Source organism: Protopterus annectens, chromosome 1.part2, assembly GCF_019279795.1.
Source record: "Protopterus annectens isolate FY-2018-M chromosome 1.part2, PAN1.0, whole genome shotgun sequence".
Lineage (NCBI taxonomy): Eukaryota > Metazoa > Chordata > Ceratodontiformes > Protopteridae > Protopterus > Protopterus annectens.
The window spans coordinates 719,305,222-719,326,117 of NC_056727.1; the positions used below are offsets into that span (position 1 = coordinate 719,305,222).

Consider the following 20,896-nt stretch of genomic DNA (forward strand, 5'->3'; position numbering starts at 1 on the left):
GGAGCTAGAGCTAGCTCCTCCTGAAATACCGTAGCCACAGGTAAAGCAGGGCCCTAGATAGATTTGGCAAAAAACATTTATATTTTTGCCACCTTAACTGTTGTAGCATTAAACTGTCAGTTCCACATGATAAAGTATCAGTAGACTTTACTATATCAGTTGAGGCAGAAACTTATGGATTTAGTGAGCAAGGGTCTTTCTAAGAAGTTAGTGGACCTTTGCAATTCCAGGCAGCTAAACATTCCCTTCACTGTGGGTATGTTGCTATGGAAGCCACCAGCAGGGCCATTGCTATAGGCTCTGCCATTGTAACATGCGCATGGTTGAGGAAGCAGTCCCTCCTGGAGCATGTCAAATCTAAATCTAACCTCTTGGATACCCCTTTGGACAATGAATTCCTCTTTGACCCCAAAGCAGAGGCTGTGCTCAAAAACAAACAAAAAAAAAAGACAGACAAGGCCAAGACTATACAGACTGTTAAAAGATTTTCTGCAGGTGCAACTTCCACCTTTTCAGTAGAAACTCCACTTCTAAGCATTGGTCCTTTCCCTCCCATTCTGAGGCTAGACACAGAAAGCCACATAGGGAAAGGAGCCAGAGATAGCACCAAAGACCCAGGCAATGGCATTCAGAATCTTCTAGGCCAGGGAGTTCTAGATCACAGGCCCCTGGAGGGAAGAGTCATGACTCATCTATGATGGTTTCTCCTGCCTTTGCCAGGTATGGAGGAAGGCTAACATTATTCCAAGTGAATTGGTTTCTCATTACTTCAGACCAGTGGGTGCTAGCTATTGTATTAAGTGGATACAAACTCAAATTCAAGCAGCCTTTGAAACCTAAAGCCTTTCCAGACATTCCCCCAAACCAAAAGGGCAGAGGCTCTGTCTCAAATAGAGATGCCAAGTGCCCAGGGCTCAGTGGAAACCGTCCCAGAACACCAGAAAGGAAGGGATTTCTTCTCCAGACTCTTCATAGTTGCCAGGAAGGAGGACAGATGATTGCCTATACTGGACCTGTCTGCACTCAACCAATTCCTACAGGTTCCAAAATTTCAGATGTTGACCCTTCAAAAACTTTTGCCCATGATTTCTCCAGAGGCCTTCATGGTTCCCCAGGAGCAAACGTTGGCATACCTACATATTACCATAGAAGTCGCACAAGTTTTCTGTGCTTCAGAGCAGGTACTAGGCACTATCAATGTAGTGTTCTGTCCTTTGGCTTGTCGACTGCTTCCAGGGTTTTTACAAAGTGCTTAGCCTGGTCTAATTGTCTTCTGGAGATCAAAGGGGGAGCAAATTTACCCCTCTCTGGATGATTGCATTATCCAGCCTATAAGCCTGACAAAGATAAGCTCAGACTTGATGTTCACCCAGAACCTCTTAACCTCACAAATTCCATACAAACCCATCAACAAGAATTGTGTTCCTGGGGCCCTACTGGACTCTCCACTTCAAAAGGCTTTCTTGCTTCTGGACAAGGTCTTTCTAACTCTATACTCTCAAAAAATCATGGTCAGGGTTTTCCTCACAGCGAGAGAATACCTCATGGCATTGGGTTACGTGGCCTCTTGCATCCTCGTGATCCCCAAACCACAAAACCTAGAAGAAAATTCTTCATTCCTTGATGTAAATAGGCAGCTCCATTACTTTGTTGACAAAACAAAGACTGAGAAAATCAGACCAACTATATATAAACTACTTCACCCCAGTAAACCCTCTACCCCATTGCCAACCTCCACAGGGAAAATCACCGACATACCTGAATCATTCAACAAATACTTATAGAAACCATCTCTAAACTAGTTCAAAAACAACCCACTACTACTACTACCAATATCTCCAAACCTCCAGTCAGTCCCCAGACTACCTTCCAATTCCAACCCATCCCTACCAGTTACGTCAAACAATTACTATCCAAACTTAAACCTACTACCCTAGCAACGGATGGCATCCCAGCAGAATACCTCCAGTTGGCTGCTAATGAGCTTGCCTACCCAATCTCTATTCTGCTTAACAGATCTAGATCAGAAAGCACCATCCCACCAATCTGGAAAACGTTCTGTATCATCCCTTTACATAAAGGTGGAACATCCACTGACCTCGCCAACTATCGCCCTGTTGCCATCCTGTCCCCACTAGCAAAACTTCTTGAAAAATGTATACATTACCAACTTCTGCCATACCTACCTAATAATCAAATTCTCTCTCCTACCCAGCATGCAGTCCGCCCTGCCCCACAGTACAACCACAGCCCTTCTTTCCTTTACAAACCTCATCAACCAAAACAGGCACTTAGGTAAACTAACATCTGCCATATTCTTGGACCTGTCAAAAGCCTTCGATATGGTCAACCATCCCAGACTAATCCACTCTTACTAATCTTGGCCTTAGTTTTGGAACCAGGCTAGTGAATGATCACTATCTACATGGTAGACAAGCAGTTCGATGGGACAACAACCTATTCTCACTGCTGCCTATTACCACAGGAGTCCCACAAGGGTCCATTCTGGGCCCCCTTCTGTTCTCCATCTTCATTAATGATCTCCGTAGCATATGCCATGATGCAGCTGTTCTACAATATGCTGATGACTCAACATTAGTCTGCTCAGCCAATGACCCACACAAACTCCTCTGCATTACTGAAAAAGCCTTCCAAATTACAGATACCTGGTTTCTTAACAAAAACCTATTATTTAATCCCAAAAAGACCAAACTGTTGCTATTTAAACCAAACAAATCCATCTCAAAGCCCAACACATTCAATATTGTGCCCATAGATGGGACTATCATCTCTCCAGACACTCTTACTAAAGTGCTATGAGTGACGATTGACAACAACCTTAAGTTTGATTTACATATAAATCAAAATATTAAAAACATTCACAAAAAACTGGGCAGTCTTTATAAAAACAAAATATTTCTGTTCCAACCTGCTAAAATAACCATAGCTCAAACCCGCCTCCTCTCCACACTATTCTACGCCGCTCCCATCTTCACCAACTTACCCAACACTGAAATGGCCAAGCTTAACATCTGCTACAATCAGATTTCCAAATTTGCTACTGGTGCCCCCTACCGTGCCCACCAATGTCATTCACTAAATCAACTTAACTGGCTTGAATTAGCAAATCTCTCAGTCTATCAGCTTTCTTTCACCCAGAAACTCCTACAAATTCATGAAAAAACCCAGCACTTATCTAATCTACTTAAACTACAAACTAATACCAGACAACTTCACTCAAATGATAAGACTAATCAAGGTGACCAAAAGCAATAACACAGCAGGAGACTACCTCTTCCCTAACTACATCGGTAAAAATTGGAACTCATTACCTTCTGCTGTTACCTCCGCCAACTCAATGGTTACATTAAAAAAGCTGCTAAAAGAGCAGCTAAAACTCACATGGCTATGCCCTTGCTACCCACCAGGTTGACCCATATCATACACACCCTCTGACCCACTCTCATGCTCCTTTTCACTTCTATGCCTTCAAGAAGAATCATGACTCCTCCTTATAGTGCCTCACCTGCAAACACCCACACCAACAGTCAGCAATTATAGACATTCCAACTTTAAACCCAACCACATCTCACAAAACTAACCCTAACATCCTCTCCCAATGCACTTTTACATTTGTCTCAATGTTATTACTGGAAACCAGTACAACTTAAACTATGCAATTTTGTTAAAAATTTGGAACTACCAATGAATATTGTACTTTGTAACTTTACAACTATGGAATCTTGTTAAATCATATATTTTTCTATGAATACTTGCTTGCTATGTAGAAATCTCAGTTTGTTCTTACTCTGTGGAGCTTTTCTCCCTGGGCTTCCGCTGAAAATAGTCATGTATCCAGTTGGACTTTCCCAGTCAACAAATGTAAAATAAATAAATAAATAAAATAAACCGTGGCCTTTGCTATCAGTTCTGAAGGGAAACCAGTTTCCAAACAAACCATCTCTAAATGGATTTCACTGCATCTCCTTTTGTTGCAGCCATCATGGTAAGAAGCTTCTTGATGCTGTCAAGACACATTACTAGGCAACTGTTGCCTTCCTAAAAGGGGTACCCACCAAAGATCTCCTGGAAGCTGCTAACTGGTCTTTAATGCATACCTTTACCAAATATTACCACACTTCAGCTTTCGAGTTCAGAGCAGGACTTGCCACTGCAAATCCTGCAGGGCATCCTTTCCTCTCCTTTAATTTACCTTCTACCCTTCTCAGTTTTGAGAATCAACCAACAAGTCAGGACTGCAACAGTGAAACATGAAGAACATAGTACAGTTGTATATGTGTACCATAAATGTAGATGTTGGTGTATTCACTGTTGCAGTATTCTTTTCCTCCCTCCTTCTCCCCCTAGCCTATAAGGTAGATTTGAACATGTTTCTTAAGTTAGGGGGTTCCTCCTCTTGACTGTTTCATTTCTCAAGTTTTCTGTCAAAGGCCTTTGATATTAGAGACTATCTTGGGCCACTCCTGCCTTCATGGGGCAAGAAAAACCTGAGATCTAAATGTTGGCTGACTCCCCTTGTTCACAAGCGTACTGATGTTGGGCAGGGTGTTTGCTGGCTGGTGGAGAAAGGAGATTTTTCTCTGGTAGTCAGGCCGGCCAAGGGTTTCAACAGCAGGAAATTCCACAAGTCAGCACTGCAACAGTGAATACATTTGAACATCTACATTTATAGTAAGTGTTCTAAACTGTACTTTCTGCACATTTCAGGATTTAGCACTGGACACTTTTGGCCATCCCTCTCCCATGGCAAAGGGGGGAACAATTATAATAGCGGATGTTGCACTCACAGCAGAAGTGGGTCGCAGAATCAAGGCTTTTGGGGTCCCTTCTCTGATGGGCCTTTTCAGCTCTCCTGAATGGTTGTCCAACTGCTGCACTCTGGAGCCAGTTGAAGGGGGAGCTTATTCCTGCACCCCATGTCCTGGATGGCCATTACTTGTGGGTGGGTGTGTGTGCAGAAGATCATAACCAGAGCTTATATAATTTCCCTTTTTCTCAACTCCCATACTCAAGAAAACTTTCTAATGTGCCATCCTCTCAATGGAAGCAGCACTAGAAATAAATAAATAAAAAAAAAAAAAAAAAAAAAAAAAGCTTCTAGACAAGCAAGTCATCCAGGAGGTCCCCAGCAGAGCAGCATGGATCTTGAGTTTACTCAAGGTTATTTTTGATGCCAGAGAAGAACGGGAATCTATGGCCCATTCTGGACCTCCAGCCACTTGAACCAGTGCATGAAGCAGATGAAATTCCAGATGGTCAAGGTACAATCCATCCTTCCAGTGTTGAGAAAAGACTTTTGAATTGTGATAGACCTCCAGGACACATACTACCTCATGAAGAGGGAGAGATGCTCCAGGAGGTTTCTCTGCTTCTGTCTGGGTGCTGTCACTTCCAGTTTGGAGCCCTACCCTTTGGTCTCACCACAGCCTCCCATGTGTTCACCAAGTACATGCAGTGGTTGCAGCTCGTGTCAGGCTGTAGGACTTTCAAGTGTTGCTATATCCGGATGACTGGTTTGTAACCATCCTCACCAGAAATCTACTACTTGTAGTCAGAGATTCCTTGATGCACCTTTGTTCACAGCTAGACGCAACTGTCAACATGGCCTAGTCCAAGCTTCAACTAGTTCAAACAGAATTCATTGCAGCCCATATAGATACCAAGTTACAGAAAGCAGTACTACCAGAATCTAGGATTCTCACCCTTCAGCAACAGGCAGTAGTGATGCTCCCTCTTTAGAAACCACCAGAAAGGCTCATTTTACATCTACTGTACTCACTGCAGCCACAATTGCCTTAGTTCTGCTGGACAGGGGTTTATATGAGGGTGCTTTAGTAGACCCTTTCAGTGAGGTGTCACCCCATGAATTTTCCAGTGCCCCCCCCACCACCACCACTAAAATTTGCAAAACTCATTCAGTCACAGCTTGACCTTTTGTTCTTACTTCTCAGGCCACAGTAATCACGGATGTCTCATCTGTGGTGAGGTGGGAGGACAATTTTTGGGAAGGACTGGGTTAGGCACTTGATCCCCTTTAGAGCCCAGTCTTCACATCAGTATCCTAGAGATGAGGGCAGTTGTTCTAGCACTGAAGACCTTTCAGGACTCCTGCAGAGGTATGATCTCCATCTAGGCAAACCTGTCTGCACCTGGTGCATCAGTAGACAAGGGGAAAGTATTCTTATTTATTGTGCCATGAGGGATTGGCAGTGGACAATAACTCCTCACCACTTTCTGACAACAGTGCATATAGCAGGGAAGTAAAGTGTCCTTCATGAGTGGTCTCTTAATCTAGTAGTGATGGAGCAAATTTTCAGCCTATGGGACAGTTTGTGCCAAGACCTGTTTGCGTCCTTGCTAAGACTAAATGCAGCAGGTACTTTGCCCTAATCCTTCGAGGGGGAGTCCTTAAGAGATGCTTTGATTCACATTTGGCCCCCTGGTCTCTTGTATGCCTCTCCTCCCACTCCTCTCATCCCAGTGTTTCAGAATAAAGCTATGTAGCGCAAGGTGACTGTGATCCTCTGTGCTCCCTTCCCACTCCCAGATGTTATTTCATTGTTTCTGGAGTGATTGCACTGATTATTCCATGGCTCAGTCATGTACACTTCAACTTCTTTGTTAGGAATCATGTTTGTTATGACGTGCTTACTGTGGTACTAGTATAACAGATTTATTATAGGGTATGGGCAAAGTCAGTATGAAGTATTTTGCTACCAAAAGGGGAATTGTGGATAAGAGTAGGAGCCTGAGCCTTGCCAAAGTCTGTGAGTGGCCTAAGTTGGATCGTAGTTGAATCCGGTAACCCCATCCCATTGAGGAAGGATGAAAGTAAACAATGCAGATCTATCATTATGGTAAGTATGTAACTTTGGTTTCTTGAATGGTGCATGCACTATTTCAAGTGCAGCCTGACTTGTAGTTAGTAGTAGATAATGTTTTTCTGGCAACACCTTCTCTTGTGCACGGGCTACCTAGCTTTGCTATTTTGTCCTTACTCAAGTTTTAGATTACCTGGTGTCACTTCTAGGTCCCTTTCTACTGCTGCTTACACCTTTCCAGCTGTGTATTCCTTTGCTGATTATTACTGTCCATGTGGAATGTTTTGCATTGTGTTTTAGAGTTCCATAGATCATTTTTCAGGTCCATGTTAAGTTTTTTGAACATGACATTTTGAGGGTGCATGACTTCTTAATCTACCCCCCCCCCAATACACACATCATGTACTTTGTTTGCTTGACACTTCAACATCTGCATTATTGGATAGACACTGCTGCCTTTAAGGTTGAGACCACCCAGGGCTTGTGACAAAATTAAGAAACATGGCATTGGTGAAGCTATTACGGTCTGGGAGGTAATTATTTAATTTGTTATTCCTAGACTTTTGCAAATTTTTTTGAAGTTGAAATAAATCTGAGTGATGTAGTAAAGTCTTCTTTATTTTTAACATCTTATAGATCTGGAAATTATCAACAGATTTCCTGCTGATGTTCCACAAATTAGAGAAACCGTGACAAGAGATGGACGACACCTATGCTATCAATTACACAGTGCTACTGGAACATCTGCCACCACTCTTCATTACATCAGCCGGACAAATCAACTTGCAGTAGGATTTGCGGATGGATACCTGTCCCTTTGGAACTTAAAAACACTTAAAAAAGAGTAAGCTAGATTTAATTACCTTGTGAATGGGAGAGGAGAGAAACACTCCCAGCTTTTCAGTTATGATTTTTGTCTCGTAGACTAGCTTGACATGCTGTTTCTGTTGATGGATGATAGTGGTTGTGGGTGGGGAAAAGAGGGCTCCTTTTTTTTCTGCATTAATCTTTTTTCCTATAGAAACAGTTATGATTTTGATTTCACAGTGACTGATGTTCTTCGTCTTCCCTTGCTGCAGTCCTGACTATTGGGTATAGTCCGCGTCCCAGTCGGCCCGAATACCAGAGTATAAGGCTGACGTCGGTCATGGCGCCTTAGACTGACGTCAGTACGTCAGGGTACTAATGCGCATGACCGACGTCATTTCCTCAGTCTTTTTTGCCGCATGGTCCGATGCAGAAGCAATTTTGCGAGTGCAGGTTGGCGTTCTGAGATTTTCCGAAACCGGAGTTTCAGACCGAAACAGAGTTGGCTAAGTAGCCCCGTTGGGGAACATTTTGGTTTTTTCTTGCCTCAGTATTTAACCGGATGTCAGAAAAAGTGAATAACTGTATTTGTTGTGGGAAGCAGATACCGCATAGGGATTATCATACATTGTGTATACCTTGTTTAGGGCCTGAGCACGGCGTTGTTGGTTGCCGCTCTTGTGCTAGATTTAAGCGCACTATTAAGAGGAGGCTTGATTGTGCTAGGTTAGTGTTTGGGAAGCGTTGCAATTATAATATGCCGTCGGATGCTCCGGCCGCTTCATCAAGAAGCGCAAGGACAAAACAGAGAAGTCTAGGGGTGAGGAACCGGCAGACCCGGACGTCAGTGCTTTAGAAGGCTCAGGGAGCCAGAGCTTTTGCCAGGAGTCTCTATGGAGTCTCAGGCAGATACTTTACTGTTACAGGATGTGCCCTCTCAGGAGGTAGGCCAGTCTGAGGGTGCTTCTCAGGTAACTGTTCTTCCCTCTCTTCCCAAGGTAGTTAGGGCCTCTCCTTCTGTGGCCAAAGCTTCTTTTAGAGTTAGGCAAAGTTCAGCTTCTGTGGGGCTTCTCCTAGCATTTCGGCTCTGTGCCTAAGAAACATATGCTTAAAATGGCAGAAGATTTGATTACTCTGATTAGAGGTTCTATGCCCCGCCTGATAAGAGGCCTAGGGTGGAACAGGAGTTTGATAGTTTTGAACAGTGTTCACAGGCTTCAGAGTCTTCTGTGGAAGACTTGCAAGAGTTTCCTACTTATTCTGATTCTGATGTGGATGATTCCACTCCTACAGCTTCTCCTCCTGAGGATTTTTCATTTTCAGAGACTCTTCACTCCATGAGGGAGCACTTTCAATGGGAAGGCCAGGATTACTCTGATTCCAGGAAAAGGCTTAGGGAATTCTTGTTTTTACCCCAGCATAGGCCCTTAGCTATTCCTCCTGTGTTGAATGTGGTGGAGGATGTTTTTGCAGAGGCTTCCCTGAATCCTGACTCCTTGCCTCCTGCTCCTGTTAAGCCTGATAGGTATTATAGGGTGCCCGAAGCTCATAAGTATTTGTTTAAGAGTCCTAGGGCGGACCCAGAAACTGTTTCTCAGGGGCCTAAAGGTGTTAAAGCTTCTGTGGTTAAAATCCTGTACCCTCTGATAAAGAGGCAAGGGCTTTGGATAGGTGGGGTAAGAAAGTATATACTACTTCCACTCTAGCCATGAGGGCGTTGAATTGTCAGTTTCATATGCTGAAATATCAGAATTATCTCCTTTCACAATTGAAATCTAAGGTGGATGCTTTGGCGGAAGGTATTGAGTGTAAAGAATTGCTGGATTTGGTTCATGTGTCTGAACAAGTGGGTAAGCATTCTTTGCAGTGTGGTTTTGATGCTGTTCAGGCCTCCTCGAGGGTGGCTGCTACTAGTTCTGTTCTTCGCAGACATGCCTGGTTGAAGGATCAGAATTTAGCTGAGCATGTTAAGACCAGGATTTTGGATGCTCCTTTACAGTCTGATGTGTTGTTTGGACCGCCTGTGGAAGCAGTTTTAAAGAAAATGGAGGACAAAGCTAAGTCTATGCAGACTGTTAAAGATTTTTGCAGGTGCAGCCTCCAAGTTTAGTAGAAATTGGCCTGCTAAGGGGTGGACATATCCTGCTTATGGTTCCCAGTCTAGGGGTAGGTCTAGCCGTGGTAGGGGCAGGGCTCAAGGTTCGTTTAGGCCTAGATCAGACAGTTCACCTGCTCAGACTTCTGGTGAGGGCAGGGGTCAGTCCTTTCGTAAGCAGAACCAATGACCTGCCTTTTCAGCTGCCAGTGGATTCTCGTCTGGCAGCTCCTTTGGGAGGAAGATTGTCTCTTTTCAAAGAAAATTGGGATTTAATCACTCAAGACAGATGGGTGCTGGATATCATTCATCACGGTTACAGATTTTATTTCCACACAATGCCCCTTTCAAAGGCATGCCAGATGTTCCTCCTCCACAAAGAAAAGAGGCTCACAAGCAAGTTTCTCAGTTACTCCAGATAGGGGCCATTCAGCCAGTCCCTGTATCAGAAAGGGGCTTGGATTTTATTCTCGCCTGTTCCTAGTACCAAAGAAGGGGAACACGTGGAGACCAATTTTGGATTTATCTATCCTCAACACTTATCTGGACATTCCCAAGTTCAAGATGTTGACGTTACAGCAACTGTTACCTCTGCTGGGCAAGGATCACTGGATGGTAACTTTGGATCTCAAGGAAGCTTACCTTCATGTGCCTATAAGGCTAAGTTGCAGAAAGTATCTGCGGTTTGAACTGGAGATTTTCATTATCAGTTCTCTGCATTGCCCTTTGGCTTATCTACTGCGCCCAGAGTATTCACAAAGGTTCTGGCTCCAGTGATAGCTTACTTCAGGCTTCAAGGCATTCAAATCTATCCTTACTTGGACGACTGCCTGATTCTGGCTCAAGAAAAGGAAGACCTTCTACAGCATCTGGAATATGTCATAGCAGTGCTAAGATGCCTAGGGTATTCTGTGAGCGAAATAAAGTCCAGTCTAGTACCCTCTCAAGACATGTGCTTTCTGGGTGTGAGACTGAATACAGCAGCCCAGATGGCCTTTTTAACCCCGGACAAACAAAAGAGTCTGTCACTTTACTTCCATCAACTATCTCATCAGTCCGTGCTGACTGCAAGGACAGTCCTTCAAGCATTAGGGTTCATGGCATCTTGTATTCTGGTGCTTCCCAATGCCAAACTGCATATGAGGAAGCTGCAATGGTATCTCAAAATGTATGGACACAGCACTGCCAAGATTTCGACACTGTCATTCACATAATACCTTGCCTTCAAAAGGAATTCTTGTGGTGGGCTCAGGAATGTCACCTAAACAAGGGACTCTCTGTGACCCGGCCAGAGGCGAGTCAGATTTTAACGACAGATGCCTCGGACACTGCTTGGGAGCTCATCTAAATGGAAAGTGGATACAAGACAAGTGGCCTGCCAGACTACAGCATCTACATATCAACATGAAGGAGATGTTAGCAGTCCAGTTTGCATTGATGGCTTTCAAGGAGTTACTTCTTCCAGGGCAGGTGTTGATTCTAACAGACAACACAACTGTCATGTGGTACATCAACAAGCAAGGGGAACACATTCTTATCCTCTATGCAGGCAAGCAATGATTTTATGGGAGACTGCGTTAAGCCTGCAACTAACTCTTCAGGCAAGGTTTCTGCCAGGAGCACAGAACTCCCTAGCAGATGTATTAAGCAGACAAATCATGGATCCCCACGGGGGAAACTGGATCTTCATGTATTTCAGAAATTGACAGTGTCATGGGGAACTCCAGACATAGATCTGTTCGCTTCTCCACTAAACCACCAGCTGCCAAAGTATTGCACAAAGGGGTTTCATCACACAGCTTGGAAAGTGGATGCTCTGTCTTTCAGTTGGAAAAACCTTCATGTCTATGCCTTTCCACCTCTGCCTCTTCTTCCAAAGGTATTATTAAAGGTCAGACAAGACAGGCCAAGGATGATTTTGATAGCTCCAGATTGGCCTCGGCAACACTGGTACCCACTTCTAAGGAGTCTTGTAAAGAAGCCTCCATGGCCTTTACCTCTGATTCCTCATCTGTTATCTCAGAAGGACGGTCATCTGCTCAATGTCAAGCTTCAATCTCTTCATCTCACAGCTTGGCATATTCTGTGTTGAAGCACAGCAGGTCTCAGCTTCCTCAACAAGTTTTAAATGTGATTATGGAAGCTAGGCGGCCTAGTACTAGGAGAGTGTAGGCAGAAAAAGGGAAGAGATTTTTATTTTGGAGTACAGCAAAGAATTTGGAGATTTCAGAGCCTAATTTGAGTGTGGCTCTTCAATATCTTACTGAATTATTGGACAAAGGTTTGTCCTTCTCTTCCATAAAGATTCATGCTGCAGCAATTTCAGCTCACTATGATTGTGACCCACCTTTGTTTTCGCATCCTTTGTTCAAGCAGTTTCTTAGAGGGGCAAAGAATATAAGACCCCCGTGAGAGCTCCTACTCCTGCTTGGGATCTCAATTTTGTGTTGGAAAAACTTACTCTACAACCTTTTGAGCCTGCAGCTACTGCTGAATTGAAATATTTGTCATGGAAGACTGCTTTTCTGTTGGCTATTACTTCTGCAAGAAGGGTGTCTGAGTTGCAGGCCCTTATGGCAGTAGAGCCCTTTTGATTTTCCATAAGGACAGGGTTTCATTACGTACTAATCCTTCCTTTATGCCTAAGGTGGTTTCTAGTGTGGCTTTAAACCAAACTATTCATTTGCCTACTTTTTGCAGATCCTCAAAATAAAGGGGAAAAGATTTTGCACACTTTAGATGTACACAGGCAATTGCGTTATTATTTGAGCAGGACTAAGAATTTTAGGCAGTCTCAGCAGTTACTTGTTTCTTTTGCTTTGAGTTCACAGGGCAAGTCTGTGTCAAAACAAACTATTTCTAGGTGGATTGGCTTTTGCATTGCATTTTGTTATTCCCATCATGGCAAAGAGGTTCCAGCTGGGATTAGGCCTCATTCCACTAGGGCTACTGCCACTTCAACAGCATTTCTAAGGGGGGTGGCAACTAAGGATATTCTGGAAGCAGCTACTTGGAGTTCAGTGCATACTTTTTCTAGGCATTATCACCTGCCTATATACTCTAAAACTAGGGCTGGTTTTGCCACAGCTGTTTTACAAGGCATGTTGTCAGCTCCTGCTACTTTATAATTTGCCAGCCTCCCTTACCTCTGCTTTGGGATTCTACCCAATAGTCAGGACTGCAGCAAGGGAAGACGAAGAACATAGTACAGTTTTGTACCTACCATAAATGTAGATGTTCGAGGATTCCCTTGCTGCAGTCCAATTTACCCTCCCTCCTTCCCCTCTGTGTTTCGGGGTGGTTGTGTAGGTGAGTTTACATGCTTATGTTTTTTGTATATATTGTTGTATATATTGTACATGTTTTTTGGTGCAGGTTGTTTTTGGGACTTGTCTTTTTGGGTCTTCTGACATCTGGGGCAAGAAAAGACTGAGGAAATGACGTCGGTCATGCGCATTAGTACCCTGACGTACTGACGTCAGTCTAAGGCGCCATGACCGACGTCAGCCTTATACTCTGGTATTCGGGCCGACTGGGACGCGGACTATACCCAATAGTCAGGACTGCAGCAAGGGAATCCTCGAACATCTACATTTATGGTAGGTACAAAACTGTACTTTTTCTGTATGTATATATATATATATATATATATATATCTGGTAGCCTTTTTTTTCCCCCTTTTGTGGTAAAAAGATAAATCGTGAGGCTGTGGTAAGGTTCATGTAAAGACCTGATGTCACTTGTGCCCCAACAGCAGATCTTCTGTAATCGGGCAGTAGTGGCTGCTCAGCAATACGTGATAAGTGAAGTAAGACATGTTTTGTGTGAACTACAAGCTTTGTGTGCTAGAAAGACTTCTGTTTAAATCTCTGGCTCACCCACTAATATACCATTATGCATCCTACAGTAGTAACCCTGGGATAGCTTAAAAACTTTGCTTTGTGTCGTGACTAGCAGCCAGTCTCTTGTTGTCTAATCATTAATATACAGTGGTCCTTAATGAGAAAGTGTTCAGTTATGAAGCAAATAAATACTCTTTATCATAGCTAGTAGTCATAGTACTGACTGGAGCAAATTCTGTTGTGGCAACAATAAGTGGATTTAAGCTGGTCCTTTCTGGGCCCTGGAACTGATGGACTGGTTGCTGAAGGCACCCTTGATGTTCTTCATCTCACATTGCTGCAGTCATAACCTGTGGGGTAGTCCGCTGTCCTCGGTCGGCCCGAATACCAAAGTGTTAGGCTGGCGTCGGTCATGGTCGCTCAGATCTGACGTCAATACGCCGTGGTACTAAAGCGCATGACCGACACCATATCCTCAGTCTTTCTTGCCGCATGGTCCGAAGCAGAAGCAGTGTTTTGCAAGTGCCATTCGGCGTCCTGAAATTTTCGTATTCTGAGTTTCAGACCGAAGACCGAGTTGGGCTAAGTACCCCGTTGGGGAATATTTTTGTCTTTTCTTGCCTCAGTTAAATCCGGATGTCAGAAAAAGTGAATAATTGTATTTCTTGTGGGAAACAGATACCTCATAGGGATTACCACTCTCTTTGTATTCCTTGCTTGGGGCCTGAGCACGATGTAGTCGGGTGTCGCTTTTGTGCTAGATTTAATAAGCGCACCATTAAACGCAGGTTAGATTGTGCTAGGCTTGTCTTCGGTAAGCGGTGTAATTACAATATGCCGTCGGATCCTCAGACGCCCGCTACCGCTAAGAAGCGCAAGGAAAAATCGTTAAAGTCCAAACAGGATGAGTCCGTTACGGATGCCGGTTCTTTAGAAACTACGGTGGAATCTGTGGATCCAGCCGAGGTTTCAGCTGAGTCTCAGGTGGAGCCTTTAGTTTTGCAGGATGTGGCCTCTCAGGAGTCGGGTCAGGCTGAGGGGGCCTCTCAGGTTTCTGTAGTCCCTCCTTTGCATAAGGTGGTTAGGCCTTCTACTTCTGTCTCTAAGGTACCTTCCAAAGTCAGGCCTGGTTTGTCTTCCTCTGGCGTCAGCCCTAGTTCTGCAGGTTCTGTACCTAAAAAGCATATGCTGAAAATGGCAGAAGATTTAATTACCTTAATCAGGGGTTCTTTGCCTCCTCCAGATAAGAGGCCTAGGGTGGAGCCAGAGGTGGAAGGATTGGAGCATTCTTCAGATTACTCTGAGTCTTCGGCTGAAGACATTCAGGATTTTCCTCCTTATTCTGATTCAGATGCAGAGGATTCTAGTCCTTCTGCTCCCCCAGAGGATTTTTCTTTTCTGAAACCCTGCATTCCATGAGAGAGCATTTTAAGTGGGAAGGTCAGGATTTCTCAGATTCTAGAAAGAGACTTGGGAATTTTTGTTTTACCACAGCATAGGCCCTTGGCTATACCCCTGTTTTGGATGTTGTTCAGGATGTTTTCTCTGAAGCTTCCCTTAATCCTGATTCTTTGCCTCCTGCCCGGTCAAGCCAGACAGGTATTACAGAGTGCCTGAGGCTCATAAATATTTGTATAAAAGCCCGAGAGCTGACCCAGAAACTATTAGCCAGGGACCTAAGGGTGTCAGGGCTTCTATTGTAAAGAATCCAGTTCCTATGGATAAAGATTCTAGAGCTTTGGATAGGTGGGGTAAAAAAGTGTATACCTCTTCCACTCTAGCAATGAGGGCTTTAAATTGCCAGTTTCATATGCTGAAGTACCAGAACTTTCTCCTAAGTCAGTTGAAATCTAAGGTAGATGCCTTGGCAGAGGGCATTGAGTGTAAGGAATTGCAGGATTTAGTTCATGCCTCTGATCAGGTGGGTAAGCATTCTTTGCAGTGTGGTTTTGATGCTCTTCAGGCCTCTTCCAGGGTGGCTGCCACTGGATCAGTTATTCGTAGGCACGCCTGGCTTAAGGATCAGAATTTGTCAGAACATGTTAAAGCTCGTATTTTGGATGCTCCCCTTCAGTCTGAAGTTCTGTTTGGTTCTCCTGTGGAGTCAGTTTTGAAGAAAATGGAAGACAAAGCTAAGTCTATGCAAACAGTTAAGGATTTTTTACAGGTGCAGCCCCCTAAGTTTAGCAGAAATTGGCCTACTTAAGGGATGGGCTTATCCCTCTTCTGATTTACAGTCTAGGGGCAGATCTAGACGTGGTAGGGGCAGGGCTCATGCTCAAGGTTCTTTCCGGCCTAGGACGTGGAGTTCCCCTGCACAATCTTCAGGTGAGGGCAGGGGTCAGCCTTTTCGTAAACAGACCCAATGACCTGTATCTCCAGCTGCCAGATCCCTCCTGTCTGGCAGCTCCTCTGGGAGGAAAGTTGGCACATTTCAGGAAAAATTGGCTTTTAGTCACTCAGGACAAATGGGTGTTGGACATTATACATCGAGGCTACAAGTTTTATTTTCACACCTTGCCTCCTTTCAAAGGCATGCCAGACGTTCCTTCTCAGCAAAAGGTGGAGGCTCACAAACAGATTTCTTTACTTCTCAAAATGGGGGCTATCCAGTGGGTCCCTCAGTCAGAAGTAGGCCTGGGATTTTATTCTCGCCTGTTTCTTGTACCAAAGAAAGGAAGCACTTGGAGACCAATTCTGGATTTGTCTATTCTCAACACATACCTGGACATTCCAAAATTCAAGATGTTAACTTTGCAACAACTTCTGCCTCTATTAGGCAAAGATCACTGGATGGTAACTTTGGATCTCAAAGAGGCTTATCTTCACATTCCTATCAGGCCCAGCTGCAGGAGGTTCCTGCGTTTTTGGGCTGGGACTTTACATTATCAGTTCTCTGCATTGCCCTTTGGCTTATCTACTGCGCCCAGGGTGTTCACAAAGGTCCTGGCACCGGTGATAGCCTTCTTAAGGTTGAGGGGAATACAAATCTATCCTTATTTGGACGATTGCCTGATTCTGGCTCAAGACAAAGTCAAGTTACTTCACCATCTACAGTATGTTATGGCAGTGTTAAGGTGCCTAGGGTATTCTGTGAACGAAACAAAGTCCAGTCTAGTACCCTCTCAGGACATGTGCTTTCTGGGTGTGAGACTGAATACAGCTTCTCGGATGGCATTTTTGACCCCGGACAAACAAAGAAATCTTACCCTTTACTTCCAATAATTGTCTCTACGGTCCAGGCTGACTGCAAGGACAGTCCTTCAAGCCTTGGGGTTCATGGCATCTTGTATTCTGGTGCTTCCCAATGCCAAACTGCATATGAGGAAGCTACATTGGTATCTCAAAAGCGTATGGACTTAACACTGCCACGATTTGGACACTGTCATTCAGATGATACCTTGCATCCAAAGGGAATTTTTGTGGTGGGCTCAGGAATGTCACCTAAACAAGGGACTCTCTGTGACCCGACCAGAGGCGAGTCAGATCTTAACGACAGATGCCTCAGACATGGCCTGGGGAGAACACTTCAATGGAAAATGGGTTCAAGACACGTGGCCTGCCAGACTACAACATTTGCATATCAACATGAAGGAGATGTTAGCAGTCCAATTTGCATTGATGGCTTTCAAGGATTTACTTCACCCAGGACAAGTGTTGATTCAGACAGACAACACAACAGTCATGTGGTACATCAACAAGCAGGGGGGTACCCATTCGTACCCTCTTTGTAGACAAGCTATGATTTTGTGGGAGACTGCTCTCAGTTTGCACCTCACCCTTCAGGCAAGGTTTCTGCCAGGAGCACAGAACTCCTTAGCAGATGTTTTGAGCAGACAGATGGTGGATCCCCATGAGTGGAAATTGGATCCTCATGTCTTTCAACAGTTGACGGTGGCATGGGGGACTCCAGACATACATCTGTTCGCTTCTCCACTGAATTACCAACTGCCAAAATTTTGCACAAAGCTGTTTCACCCAAAAGCTTGGAAAGTGGATGCTCTGTCATTCAGTTGGAACAACCTTCACGTTTATGCCTTTCCCCCTCTGCCTCTCCTTCCCAAGGTGCTCCTAAAGGTCAGGCAGGACAAGCCTTGCATGATTCTGATAGCTCCAGATTGGCCACGGCAGCACTGGTACCCTCTGCTGAGGACTTTGGTACGGGAGCCTCCTTGGCCTTTGCCATTAATTCACACCTTTTGTCCCAGGCAAGCAATCATTTCCGCAATGTCAGGATTCAGTCCCTGCATCTGACAGCCTGGCGTATTCTGTTTTAGACCCTGGGGGGTCGCAGCTTCCTCAACAAGTTTTGAATGTCATTTTGGAGGCCAGACGGCCTAGTACAAGGAAAGTTTATGCTGATAAATGGAGGAGATTTTTTCTTTGGCGCAAAACAAAGAGTTTTGATGTTTCAGTGCCTAATTTGAGTGTTTCACTTCAGTATCTTACAGAATTATTAGACAAGGGTTTGTCTTTCTCCTCTGTAAAAGTTCATGCTGCAGCCATTTCTGCTCACTATGACTGTGACCCACCATTATTCTCTCACCCTTTGTTCAAGCAATTTCTTAGAGGGGCAAAGAACATAAGACCCCCACGTAGAGCTCCTACTCCTTCCTGGGATCTCAATTTTGTGTTGGAAAAGCTCACTTTACCTCCTTTTGAACCTGCAGCTACTTCAGAGTTGAAGTTTTTGTCTTGGAAGACTGCTTTTTTGTTGGCCATTACGTCTGCTAGAAGGGTATCTGAATTACAGGCTCTCATGGCAGTTGAACCCTTCCTGATATTTCATAAGGATAGGGTTTCACTACGGACTAATCCTACTTTTATGCCTAAAGTTGTTTCTAATGTGGCCTTAAACCAATCTATTCATCTGCCTACGTGTTATGCTGATCCCCAAAATAAGGGGGAGAAAATTTTGCATTCTTTGGACATTCACAGGCAGTTGCATTATTATTTGAGCAGAACTAAAGGGTTCAGGCAGTCCCAACAGTTATTCATTTCTTTTGCCTTGGGGTCTCAAGGAAAACCTGTTTCAAAACAAATTATTTCTAAGTGGATTGGGCATTGCATTGCTTTCTGTTATTCTCATCATGGTAAGGAGGTTCCGGCTGGAATCAGACCTCATTCCACTAGGGCTACTGCCACTTCTACTGCTTTTTTAAGGGGAGTAGCTACTAAGGATATTTTGGAGGCAGCTACCTGGAGTTCAGTGCACACTTTTTCTAAACATTACCATCTTCCTCTTTATTCCAAATCTAGGGCTGGGTTTGCCACTGCAGTTTTACAGGGCATGTTAGCAGCTCCTAATGCTATTTGATTTTACCAACCTCCCTTTACCTTTGCTTTGGGATTCTACCCACAGGTTATGACTGCAGCAATGTGAGATGAAGAACATAGTACAGTTTTGTACCTACCATAAATGTAGATGTTCAAGATCCACATTGCTGCAGTCTAATTTACCTCCCTCCTTCCCTCTGTAGTTTGGGGTGGCTGTGTGATTTGTGGTGTATCTATTGTTGCTATTTTGGTGATTGGGTATTTTTCTATTTTTGGCTATGGCCTTTCTTTTTAAGGCCTTCTGACATCTGGGGCAAGAAAGACTGAGGATATGGCGTCGGTCATGCGCTTTAGTACCACGGCGTACTGACGTCAGATCTGAGCGACCATGACCGACGCCAGCCTAACACTTTGGTATTCGGGCCGACCGAGGACAGCGGACTACCCCACAGGTTATGACTGCAGCAATGTGGATCTTCGAACATCTACATTTATGGTAGATACAAAACTGTACTTTTCCCCAACAATGACAAACTCTTGCTAGTTCAAACTCCAACTCTATCCCATAATGCATAGCACATGAGTCTCCAGACCTTGTTGTCTTTATTGTAAGCTTCAGTGACTTCTTACAAAGCTCAGTCTGATTTGAGTTTTTCTCTCAAAGGGGAGGGGGAGAAACAAATTAGTGGTAAGCGTTAAGTTTGTGATTTTTGACAACTTCCGAACAATATTTTTTCTCTTCTTTTACCATGACTTTTCTCCTCTTGTTCCTTCTTAAATCTCTTAAAGTAAAAAAAAAAAACTCAAGTCTTTTGAGCTTTAAGAGGTCTGATTACGTTGTAATGCTGATTTTGATTGTTTCACTGCAATTGTTGGATGTGGCTATTTTAACATTGTAAAGGATGTGAACGATGGGAAACCTCTGAGCAGGAGCTTTCCTGCTTCCTATATTCATGTCCCATGTCAGTTGCATCTTTCCATTTCTCTAGATCCCTCTGGAGCCCTACGCAAGTGGATTGAGACGAGATGATGGTGTTTGTAAAGTCTTAAATTCAATTTGGTGTCTCCTCTGCCTGTGTGTCTAGGGTGGTGCAAAAAGCATCCCAAGCCGCTTTTATGACCGTTCCTATCCTGGGCCCATTTTCAGCTTTGGGAGCTTCAGAACCAGTAAGATCCCATGCCAAAGCCTGCAGTGATCTAGGAGATGCTTTCTTTAATGTCTTTGTCCTCAGTAGTTGTGGAGGCTTTAGCGTCATTGTTGATACCAACGCCCAGTAGGCCCAAAGGGTTTATAAGATGGTGGAAACCTTTTGTATCTCTTGTAATTAAGGTTTGCTTATGGCCTATTTGGTGAAGTTTTTTCTGGTGATACTGCAGGAGTTTATGCAGATCATGCCTTTTAAACTTGGTTGACTTTTTCGAAACAGTCACCAAGGCCATTGACGAGAGGAAGGCAGTCCATACAGCCTACCTCGACCTGGCGAAGGCTTTCGATACAATACCCCACTCGGGTATCATTGAAAAACTCATCGACTTAAATGTAAACCCATACATCACAAGATGGGTTGCAAACTGGCTGAGTGACAGAACCCACAGGGTCAGAGTTGCTGGCGCCATGTCAGACTCAAAGCCTGTCACAAGTGGAGTCCCACAGGGCTCAGTCCTGGGCCCACTCTTGTTTGGCATCTACTTTTCTGAAGTACAAGCAAACACAGGAGGGTTATGGCTGACAAAGTTTGCAGATGACTGCAAACTGGGCGCCATAGTCGAAAACACATCTGACACAGATATCCTTCAGAAGGGTCTCACAGAAACGGATAACTGGTGCCAGAGCCATGGCCTAAAGTTAAATGCCAAGAAATGCATAGTCATACCCTTCGGGAAAAACAAGGTTACCCCTAGCTACCATATAGGTGGCAATCCACTGATCACAGAAGACGTTATCAGGGACCTGGGGACCCAGGTTAACAGTAGCCTTTCATTCGACACTCATATTGCTAAAGTAGTTAGGAAGACCTTCTACATTGCCCACC

General features: G+C 44.2%; 1 protein-coding gene across 1 annotated transcript in view; it reads left to right on the top strand.

Moving 5' to 3' along the window:
• The window catches only part of AHCTF1 (AT-hook containing transcription factor 1), a 2,707,103-nt gene that overhangs the window by 518,988 nt on the left and 2,167,219 nt on the right, over positions 1-20,896 (top strand). The window contains exon 6 of the mRNA XM_044058692.1: positions 7,479-7,686. Within this exon, the coding sequence (XP_043914627.1) occupies positions 7,479-7,686 (208 nt within the window). The remainder of the gene's footprint in view (positions 1-7,478; positions 7,687-20,896) is intronic.